Source organism: Ptychodera flava, chromosome 14 (genome assembly GCF_041260155.1).
Source record: "Ptychodera flava strain L36383 chromosome 14, AS_Pfla_20210202, whole genome shotgun sequence".
Lineage (NCBI taxonomy): Eukaryota > Metazoa > Hemichordata > Enteropneusta > Ptychoderidae > Ptychodera > Ptychodera flava.
Window position 1 is genome coordinate 18849568 of NC_091941.1, and position 12127 is coordinate 18861694.

Consider the following 12127-nt stretch of genomic DNA (forward strand, 5'->3'; position numbering starts at 1 on the left):
CTAGCTTGATGACATCCCTTCTTAAAAACAGTTTTCGAAATGGCATCCAATGTCGACTTTTTTAAATATTGTCAAGAAAATTACAATATTACAATGATATTTCCCGGTGTTTTTACATGCAAGTCAATATGGATTTAGGCCTATCTGACATGCGTTCTCAGTAGGGCATGGGAATTAAGATCTGTTCCATAATTGTAGCCCTCAGACATCATTTTGTACTACCTCCATGGTTGGACGAAATCAGAAATAACGATTGGAATATGCTTCCTGTGATTTGAAGACACAATTATTAGACTAAGGTCGTGTTGCTTGTGTATTGATGAATGTGTGTGATTGCTTGCAAAAGATGTATGCTATTATCACAGACAAGTCTCCGTACCGTGTATACCATGGTGATTACCCGCAACTCGAATGAACCGGTTTAGACCTATCGATTTCGTTATAGGTAATGCAGACTCAACTTAGAAACCGTTGATTGAAACACACTGCGGTAAGATTACTAATCGCTCTCGAAAAATGAAAGATATGGTAAACCGTTGATACTGTATTCTTTACTAGAGTTTATCTTGGAGTTGGCAAGTCGCGCAGCATGCTTTCATTCACTCTCATCCTAGCTCAGCTCTACGTGGCATGTCCCCCGGGCTGCCACGCAGAGCTATCTTCACCCGTACTAAAATGGAATAGCCACTAGCGTTGAGTTCCGACCTAGACCTCTCAGCTCCAGCTACAGCTCTGAGCGAGCGTACCCTGAAGGTGCAGACTCCGCTATTCATCTCCGTCGACGAAGATGGCGGCCGCGTTGAAAGTCGGGAGTGTGCTTTCTGTGGTGATTGTGTTCGCAGCACTTGTTTACAAGAGGAATCTGGACGGACAGCTCAAAGACCAGCTTTCAGTCATATCAGACAGCTTGCTGCGAGCAGAGAAGAAACACAGTGTGTCCCCGAAAACGCGGGTCGCCATCGGCCTCGGTGGATGTGAAGATGTGTTCGTAGACGGTATCGAGTTGCTCGAAACCTTCGGGCTGGAACCTCCAGACAAACCCATACACCATGATACGATTGAGTCACGGCGTCATCTTACAGAAATGTTTGCGTATTTCTTTCGCCACGGAGCTGCGGCCGAGTAAGTGCATGCGAACACTATATTTTCGTTGCAATAGTGGACGTCTTGTTGGTTACTTCCGGGACAGTGCCAGCGCCAGTGCAGTGGTTGGCTAGTTCAAGCAGTTTATCGTCGTTGTTGCAACGTGGCATGAATGCTGCAAAATTGTTTTTCAGGGTGGCTAACATGGCATTCGTGATTGCTCGAGATTTACTTTGCCCTATTTTTGTACCCTTCATTCCCCAGTTTGTTTTCCGACGGGCAACACTACCACGTCCATAGACAAACCTATGGCACTGCACAGCACAGCCAGTTTATACTGGTTCTAGTTTTGGGACTGCCCCACTAAACAATACAACACACCTTTTCAAATTCAAGAAATTTGAAGATTTCAAAATGTACATCCAGGAAAGGAAAACCCTATCATAGTTTTAGCACCCAAGCATCACGTTCAAGCATCATTCTAAACTTGTTTTGGGTTCAGATGGCTCACAGGTGGTGATATACACAGGTACTAGGCGGTAAACACTGAACAGTTCTCAGTAGGAAAATGCAAGTCATGATTTATTTGGAGACCCGTAATTGGAAGTCGTGTGTACCCGTAAACAGTTGAGCGGCTTCCTATTACAGGGGCTGAATTACCATAATGCAATAGCTATTGATAAATTCTGCGTGACAATATCTTTGCTCGGAAAAATTACAGGTTTATCAATGTTTTGTGGAAGTCAGTGAACCTCCATGAAGTTTGTTCATTGTTCTTACCTGTATATCAGTTTTTGGTATTCAAGTGAAGTCAGTTGTACATTAAAGCAAGCTACTAATTGCACGATTAATCTGTCCGTCAAAGCATGTTGGCTGTTGGCAAGATAATCTGAACAGAAATATACAATTTAATTCAAAGAAAGTAAAACTTAAAAGACGAAGGCACACTGTAAAGTAGTGTTATACTGTACCACGGTCCCTCCACAAAAGGGAGGGACCGTGACTGTACACTTCACAGATAATATCATATTTGATGTTCAGTTTGTTTGCCTGCACAAAGATAAGTCCATTAGGTATTGTGATATGGTATAACAAATTTATGCACATTTTATATGTGTACAGTGAATTATAATATAATACCAAATGTTTGATTGATCAAACGATGATCGAATATTATCTATAGAGATCGGATTTCACACAATGATTGCTGTGTGGTTGGTGAAAGAAAGAACTTGTCATCGTCAATATTCTGAGGTTCCAATCTGACAGAGCTGTTGTACTTTGTTAAACTAGAAAGTCTTGGCTCATATACATTATTGCTAAACAATAAGGTACTGCTAGCCACTAGTAGTTGGACCTGCCACTTTTATATCCCTTTCATCACAGTGAAGGGAGGTTTTATGAAATATGAATAACCACATCTTTAGTTATGTTATTTTACATTATTTCTATGTAATTGAGGGAAAGAAACCATGAACGCCTATTTTGTTCTGCTTATAGTTTGGTGATGAAAAGTGAAAATTATGCAATACCGTATGTTGAAAAAATCAGGCCAGTGACTGAGTGAGCCAGTACAACCAGCAAAGTGCAATGCAGGTCTAAACTGACAAAAGAGGGGCAAGTTTGTGCTGACAGTATTGGGGGGGGGGGGAGACAGTGTGAAGTCGGCAACTTCAGTATCTGCTGTGCTTAAACATAGACCCTAGTTTTCTCTACAGCCTATGGCTCAAAGTATCATTTTGATTGAAACACCTTTGTCTGGGCTGACGGTGGTTCAAGTGGCTTTCAACAGTGCTAACTATTTGGGACAAGAGTGTGGTACCAAATGACTGATCAGTTTGATTTTAAACGTTTTACAGAATAACTTATTTGATATAACAATATCTTCATTCAAAATAATAATTCTTCATGTGCTCTGTGCAGAAAACTTGCGTTGAGCACTGGATTGAGACCTTCCAGCTGCACATTTTACAAAGGCTTCTAAATCAGTGATATCTTTTTACCTGCGAATTATCGACGAAAACTACGCTATTTAAAAAAAAAGTAAAACCATATGGCAGACTTGTCACTTACAATATGAGGCCTGCTTAATGGGGCTGCTTTATTCATTGTTAAGATTAAAATTGATGAGAGGAGGTAGTGTACAATAGATTCAAATATTCATTTGAAGTGCAGCATATGTCTGTTTACAACCTACAAAAATAGATTTTTGTTGGGTGATAGGTTTCAATGTCATCTTGATAAAAGCCAAGGGTAGCTTGCAAATTATTCAAACACACTATGAATGTTGTAAATAATGCAGTAGACTTTGTAATCATAGTTGATGGTCACACCTAATGAATTCAGGCACTTTGTGACCAAATATGGCAATTAAGTGATAAACATTTATTAGGTGACTCTAACACAAATGTTTTCCCACGTTAAGGCTCATTAAAAATTAACTAGCTCTTCAGGTTTTGTGGACATTCTTTGATATTGTTTGTGATGACAAACAATTTAAGCCTGTTTGTGTGTCATTTTAATTTTACAAGCCAGGGTGACAATAATACCAACAATGTATTTTTCAAATATCAATCATACCGTAGACAGGAGAGAGTTTCTTTGCTGTCTATGGTCATATTCAAAGCTTGCTGCACACAAGAGTAAAATGGCTGAGCAAATAGCCTTAAATTATATTTTTCTCGGCTAATTTCTCTCGTGTGCGGCGGGTTTTAAAGACCAAACATACACCACATTCAAGGTTACCATACTGACATTATATTGCCTGTACGTGGACGAAAAACTACAATGTAGCTTCCATCTTCATGATCTCATCGAATGCCAAGTAACATTTGTGCTTTATGAAATGTATACATTTTCAAACAGGACTGGAGACTCCCTTTTGAGTAGATTGTACTTTACATTCTATATTGTGATGTGGAGCATCATTGCCCAGATTCCTTGTATACATAAAAAGCTGTGTAAATTTATCTCATTTTTCTTTTTTCAGTGTTCTTCTGTGTATTATATTGGTCTTTAATCTCCCTCTCTTGATTAATGAAATCATGTGCTTGTTTTTCTTTCCACATTACAGGCGTTACATGGCAGACAAGAATTTTTTCATGAAGTTTGTAGATGTGGCGAAGGAACTGTCAGATTCCAGGCGGGCTCTTGGAGGCAATGCACCAGTGATGGCTAACAGACTTGCTATTGAAGGGTGTGATGTGCTCCTGGGAGCTTCCATGTCAGATAAATTGATGTCAGAGTTGAAGGAAGAAGTTCAAGGTAAAGATATTTGATCATATTTCATCACAGCTTTGGCACAAATTGATTTCTATGTATCTGTACAGTGTGTATATTCTTGAGAATTTAACCTCAGGCATTCTACTGAATGAATGGTTGCTGTGAAGGCACATGTTAACCGCATGCAAAAATGTTGATCCCATGAGACAGTCACATGGTTCACCTGTGCACTCAGGGTTGAAGTGTCAATGACTGCTGACAAACATGTTGTCCCCACTATACTATCAGCTCTCATCTGCCTACTAAAATACGCAGGTTGTTTGTTCTTTGTTAATCCAATCACCATCAGCTTTAGATCTGCAAAGCTACCTTCTATCCTCCAATTTCCATTTTGTTGTACCAGTTCTGTATAAGTAAACAGATTGCGAAAAAACAGACTGTGGCACTGTCATAGAACAAATGAGGTGTTGAAAAACAACCTCGGACAAACTAAGGGAGTTTACATGATGTGCAATTTGATTAAAGGGGAAAACAAACACAAACAAGACTGCAATGTAGTTGGAACTATTTTCTTATTAATATTTAACAAAGTCTGCATAGAATTAGAAATAATATTTTTGAGACTGGACTGTCACAAGTTTTCAACATTCCATCGCCAAGGCTTGAATCTGCTTGAAATACACTGTTAAATTTTTATCCTCAAAATATGGCTGTTCAACTCGTAGGTGAACTTATTTGCTAGAAATCTCGGTACTTGTACTGAACAGCTGTACCTAATTGGGTCAGAAAATTGACTTCATAGAAAGGTAACATATGTGTAAAAGGAACATTCACACCAGTATTTGTAAAATTGTCCTAGTTCTACTTTCATAAAGAACACTGTGTAAGCTGAAGTGGCCTTGTATTCAAATCAATAAGAGTTTTGTAAAAGCACATAATGAACAAAAGAGCAGCATACATATCTCATTATTGTTTGTATGGATTGGAGTTCTGTTTCAATTCTGTCTTGCAAACTGAATCCTGTTCTAACACCCTAAAGAGCTAAAGCAGTCACAAATGGCTCTTTAAAAAGCAAGACAATATAGTGAGCAAATAAACATTTAAAAAAATGGAAAAAAAATGATTCAGATAATGATATGAGTAAGAGAGTGTGAATGTTTATATTCATGGAAACCTATTTTTTGCATTTGAAATAAAGATTATACCCCGAAAAATTTTCTAATGGATATGTGTTCCCTGCTTTCAGAATGATTGTTTTCTTTCCTCTGTAGTGACTGGTAGTATTCTACCAGTAGACGATGTGCATCTGATCATGGAATATAAATCTGGTGAAAGATGGGGGAAATACACCGCACCAAGAGCAAATAGGTTAGTCTCAAGTATTGACCCTAACAGTGACTGAAATACTTACTATCACAACATATTAACATCATGCATATAGTTCCACATGACAGTTCAGAATGAGTTCCTGTCCCCAAAGTGGCAATGATCACTCGACATAAATGAGTGCAGGGATAGAATTGCAATGAACCTCAGAAACAAATACTGCCAAATTCTGACCATTTAATGTTTGTCATTGTAAGTTGCTCAGTTTTTTCACCAACTTTAAAACCTCATTGTAATATAATTGCCAATGAAAGAATGTGCTTGAGTGCACTGAAATTACCATAACAGCCTTATACATGTAAGGCCCCATCGCATAGTTTTTGTGGAGAGACCACACCAGATGATCAGTTCAGGTACCCAAGATGATTACAGATGTCCCACAAAGGTGTATTAACATACAGGAAACACTCATTTTGAACAGTTGTTCTGCACTGTCTCAGGCCGAACTTGATGTTTCTGCATTGATTTGAGAATGCAGTTTGTGTTTCTCTGTATTTGATGATATTTATCGAATATAACACGTTTCTTTATGATGTTCAGGAAATGAAGTATACTATAGATCTAACATCTTGTATCCGTCAAAGTTGCCTTTTTTACCATGAAAATGCATTCTTGGTCCCAGCTCTGATCCATATGAAAAGCAACAAACCAAAGCATTACAGAGGAATAGTTAACATACCTGTCCAAGTTGTGCAATACAATACTTTTGCGCAAGTTTTTAGAATGTCAACTGTTCTAGGAAATAAAATTGATCACAGTGTCATCTCTCTACATTTATATCACACTATGAAGTTCTAGTTTGATTCAAAAATATCAGTAAATTATGATGATACCTTGGAGGTAAAAACCTGATTATCATATTTTCTTTGAAAGATTCCAGTAATACAGTGTAAACGATATCTCTAGCACCATGTGAATCATATGAATACGTAGTTTTCCAGAAAGAGTTGGACAGTAAGTCATAGGGGCACATAATAATAAACATCATTTATTCTTTGTACAGGTTCATCGTGCACAGTGATGTGTCAAATCCTATGCTAGAATCTCTGGAAGATTTTAAGAGTAAACTACCAGATTTCCAGCCCCATCTGCTCGTCATTGGCGGTCTGCAAATGATGGATAATTTCCCTTCAGGTAAAGTTTGCAGCTATGTTTAACCCCGAATGTGTATTCTCACTCATTGTAGTGTCATTAGTATGTTGAATTTCAAAATCCTTTTTCAGTTATACTTTATGAGTCAAAGGAAGAAAAAATTTGGAGCTATATAAATGTTGTAACAAAATCTGAAAATGAGCATAATTCTCTTGCTAGTTGTAGAATTTGTATGCATGCACATGTACTTGTAAAGTGACTGTTCAAGATCATAGGCAATCATCATGATCATGATCATGCTCTTTTACATGTAAATCACACCATGTTGTGTGCAGCCAATATTCAAATTTCAAATAAAGTTTCCTCATTATCCCAACAAATATTCCAATTTTATGTTTTAGTAAAGAGAAAAGAAAGAATCACAGAGCTTGGTGACATGCTGAAAAATGTTCCCAGAGAGACAAGGATACACTTTGAGATGGCGTCCTTTGCAGAGGAGGATATGATGGACCACCTTTACGATCACGTTTTACCGTACAGCGACTCGCTAGGCATGAACGAACAGGAACTTGCCAACCTTCACACCAGATTGAATTACGGCAATGTGACATTGGTAGCAGATGCATACCCAAGAGTTGCTACAGTACTGGATCAAATGAGAATGGTGTACAACTTGCTGCACAAGACCCTTCCGGTAGGCGGACAAAGGCGCGTCACCCGGATTCACACGCACACACTAGCGTTTCAAGCTATTCTCACTACCAAAGGCTCGGCCTGGAAGAACACGATGGCAGCAGCAGCAAAGGCGTCACTGACTGCTTATAGACACGTATGTGCATTGCCGGACATTGACACGACGAAAGCCAGGCTGATCATGGACGACTCATTTTCTGTGTCCAGACAGGAAGGTAGTAGAAGAATACCATTACAACCTGACAGACCTGTATCGTGCTGGAGTGAACAGAATTTTGAAATTTGCATTGCTCCCGTTTTGGTTTGCACAGAAGTGATACAAACAGCTGGTGGAGGGGACAATGTGTCCTCTGCGGGGCTCGTCTTACAGATATGAACAAAGTTGAAAGGTTCTCATATTTGAAAACAAAATTGCACTCAATAAAAGCCATCTCTGCTATACAGATGAATTAGCAATCATGATATGAAAATCGGTACCAGTGTCAGAACGCACCATTTGAATGCAATGCAAGCAATGAATTAGTTTCAGAAGTTCTTTAAATCTGACGAGGTTGAAATGTTATTTATTAACAAACTAACTGTATAGCCATTTACAACTCATTCACTGATTTCGGCAATGTTTAGCTGCTCTCCTTGAACGGTGTGTATCCAAGAATGACTAAAAAAAACCAACACTGTCGCCATGGACTAGTGATTGCCAGCTATAGACAATATAGACAATGCAGTACTGAAGTACATATTAAGAGGGGTTTTGATGCTGATGATTAGAAGCATCAAGAATTATTTTTATTTTAATTACACAGAAGCAAATGATTGTGGTCACTGCATCCGTGCAAGTTTTTTGATTCAGGTTAGCAGATGTTATGAGACTTGAAGAAGATACAAAATACGTGACTTCATGCATTTACTTGAAAAAAGCTGTAAAACAGGAAATCAGCATGTGGCAGGTTGGTATACTTCACTGCTACTTGATCAGCTTGTGAATTTCTGGTAGTTTTGCTAGTCACAAGTCTTTGTAAAGCCATTGTCACAACCACATGCAAAAAAATTGTACACAACTTTACTGGTAGTTCAGTATTTTAAATGCCTTTTTAATGATCAGTGAATTTTAATAATTAGTACAATCACAGGACCTATGCAACATTCCATTTGTGACAACAGAAACTCTATATCAAGAAATCTTATTCCAGATTATGCTCATTTAAACTGCAATCTCTGCATCTTTTGTTTTACTGTTGGAGAGGCTGGATGGCGCAGTTTTCTAGTCATAGAATTCCAAATGCAGTTTCCATTATTTTTTCCATGCAATTAGACATGGAGTGAAAGAAATATCAGAACACTGTATTCACAAAGTAAGCGTGGAACACAAACCAGTTGTGCTCTAGGAAACCTGCGTTCATGTGGTCACTTCGTATTTATGTATTATATTTGCATACTAGCACAATCATAATGGACAATTCTTTTGTTATGTAACAAAATGTGCTTTTCGCAGAAGAACAATCAAGTGTGCATATGTGCTTCAGAAATGCTTCAGTTTCAACTACCTCACCATCTGACAAGTGTACCTCCCATTTTTTTAAATCAGATTTTGTTGACCCCACACAGAGGAAAATGTTGATTATAACTGCTTAAATTTTTCTCATTTAGCTATCATATGCAAAAATATCAATACAATGTTTGCAGTTTTCAGTAATCTTTAAAACCTTAAATGAAGCAGAAATGATACCCTAAAGTATCTTTTTAATCATGAGAGAGTCAATCACCCATTGTTGTGCTTTTGATGGATTGTGCCCAGGATGCACATTTTCTGTGTAGCTGCTGATGAATAACTGTTAGGGAACATAAATCAGGGGTTTTGGAAAAATTCTGCCCATTGTGCTGTCCCCAATCTGTGATTGCTATGGTAAGACAAGGCCACTGTCCATGGATAGAACATGGACAAGGGGAATCCAAAAGTAATACAAAACATGCAGTTTAAGGACAAAACTAAATCTTTATTGCTCTATGAAAGGTAACATTCACTCAGTCGTCACATCCGATAGGTGGCAACGTCAGGAAAGATCGGAATATGAGATTGTAAACTCAAGCACAAGCAATCATTTCCAAGAATATGGTCTTTTTATAATGTAAAAATCTATTTCATTTTGAAGAATTAAAAACTGATTACAGTAAAAGTGTGTACAGCTTCATTTTTTCAGAGGCAGTGATGCAACTTATGTGGAATGTGTGTGAATTGGAAGAAATGCACTAGGTATTGGCATATGATGGATAAATTGCACAGTACTGTATCCAGTGAAATCCAGCAAGATAGAGGCATGGCATAGTTGTAGACGAAAGCAATTTTTATCCTATCAAGAATTTCAGAATGAATACCGGTAGTCAAGAACGAACGCACCTTCTGTTATACATTTGCTGAGGTGTTTGTGTTGACTTTGTTAAATTTCAAACTAAATCTGTTGACAGCATCCACAGACAAGTAATTTACCCTTGCTTTGGCGCATTAGGCAATCAACTAATCGGATAGTAAGATGCAACAGTGATAAAACTTAGCGTAAGATTGTCAAAGGACAAGATACATGACACAGTTAAGGAGAAAAAATCTTTACTATATAAATCGATGCTAGACGTAGCTGCAATAATTGTAGCCTTGGTTGGCCGTGGGCTTGGGCTTCTGTCGTGCGGCTCGCACCTTAGGGTGGAGCCGCACGACAAGCCCAAGCCCCACGGCCAAGCAAGGCTACAATTATTTCAGATAGGTTGCAGGGACTGTTGACAGTCTACCTCAGTAATATAGACTGCAACTGTGGTTTCACACTCCTAGTCCATTGAGCTGATTGTCCAACCTACAATAAAGTAAGTGCTCCGTCCCGGTCTAACATCCTCGTAATTGTTATGATTTCATTGGCACATTTATTACTATAGCTTTGAAATTACTGATATGTTCCATTCACTCAACAGGTCTAATCTACTGAGTCAATGTGAAATAATGAACACAAATAAGAGGAAAACAAAACTGTTGTATAGTTGGATGAAAGAATAGTGATTACATATAGAATGAGGCAGTGAATATCAAACCATTTTTGTCCGCAGAGAGAGTTCTTGTATGCAGACCACCATTTACGTTATTTCCGTTCCCCGTTAGAAAATGGACAATTATGCAATGCAAAGATGGACACGGCTCGTAAACACTGTGAAAAGTAATAATTTTGGAAAAGTGAGCTTATGGAAACCCACAAAAAACCTAGAATTTGTACTGAACATTTTCTTGACGCAAGAACCACAACTGAGAACCAAGATCCGATTGATAATTCAGCCATAGATATAGCAAAGCCACGGTCAGCACCTCTGGAGAGACAAAGCATGTCAGGAGTTTGGCAAGTAAAAGGTGGAAATTTCTTCAAAAAATACAAGACTTAAAACAGGAAAACGACCTGCAGGTCTATGAGGATACTAACAAACAGTGTACAGTGTCATCAACTGTTTTATTTAAACTCATTAAACAGATGAACTTCGTCATACCGAATTGACAGTGTACTTCACCAAAACAATAATAACGCAAATCACCTATCAGACCATTGTTATACAGATGGAAAACATGATTGCACAGTAGGTTGCAGACAGAAAGACGAGAAAATTGATAAAATTATCAATGTTAGTTATTCAAAAATTCTGTACAGAGAACTGTTGTATATGAAAGAACAGCAACCCCTTGGAATTGATTTCATAAAAACATCATTCTATGAAATTTTACACCGGGATACCTTCAGTCAATACTTTAACGATTGCATGAACTTGTCTATCCTCCGATTAAGAAATCAGGAGTAGGCTATCAAAAACATCAACACCAATCAGACGTTTCACTGTTTCTCCGAGGAAGTCAGGACCTGCAGCTCTGAAGTTGACTTCCAAAGATGAACTACATGCAGTAACAACATGTATTAGTTTTCATGAAACTCTGCCTTGCATTAACAAATCAATATCCAGCGGATTGGTTCGGTTAGTCTTCTCAGCAGTTTCTAGCATTCTAACTTTGTGGTTGAAATTTACTTCCAAGGTCTTAGTTCCGCATCTCTTGTTTAATCAACCAAAGGAAGTGGTTATTTCGACTCTGCCAAAACGTTTCCGCACACCCAATTTAAGAAACATATTAAATGCCCATAAATTTTATTAATTCATTGGTCAGAAATATTCTTTGAAAGGCCAAAGGATCTGGAGCTACTAACATGATCAATTCATAAGCACCATTAGACAATCAGATTCATGGTAACGATAATCCCAAATGTTTTTTGATTTTTTTCAATTTTTGTCGAAAGCATGGGTTGCCAGAGCATGAGATCCACATATAATCTTACTAGTAACTCGGAATTCTGTTTATTTGTATTTTTTGTATCATTTATTTTCAAGATGTTGTTATGGCTGATCATGAATTTTTAATTCAAGAAGATACAGCTTGACAATTTGCATGTTCCTCCTGGATAAAGGGGTAGCGATCAATGACCCCAGATGAAGTAAAGAAACCGTAAACCGATCGCAAACAGGAGACTCTTCGAATACTGAAACTGGAATAACCAAATTCTTTAATTGGCCATGCAGATGATATCATTAGAATTTGTGCAGGACTTTGCAACTTGTACCCCTTCCCATCAAGGCT

General features: G+C 38.0%; 1 protein-coding gene across 1 annotated transcript; it reads left to right on the plus strand.

The window, feature by feature from the left end:
- The first annotated feature begins 296 nt into the window (after positions 1-296).
- On the plus strand, positions 297-9650 carry LOC139149630 (ADP-dependent glucokinase-like). The gene is made up of 5 exons (XM_070721466.1): positions 297-1122; positions 4157-4347; positions 5577-5673; positions 6695-6825; positions 7185-9650. The coding sequence occupies exons 1-5, from the start codon at positions 788-790 to the stop codon at positions 7850-7852; spliced, it is 1422 nt and encodes a 473-aa protein (XP_070577567.1). The 5' UTR covers positions 297-787; the 3' UTR covers positions 7853-9650.
- The last annotated feature ends 2477 nt before the right edge of the window (positions 9651-12127 follow it).

Coding starts and splice junctions, on each gene's coding strand:
- LOC139149630 (XM_070721466.1), top strand. CDS start 788: ATGGCGGCCGCGTTGAAAGTCGGGAGTGTGCTTTCTGTGGTGATTGTG. Junction 5,674..6,694: donor ACCGCACCAAGAGCAAATAG/GTTAGTCTCAAG, acceptor TTCTTTGTACAG/GTTCATCGTGCACAGTGATG. Junction 6,826..7,184: donor GATGGATAATTTCCCTTCAG/GTAAAGTTTGCA, acceptor TTTATGTTTTAG/TAAAGAGAAAAGAAAGAATC.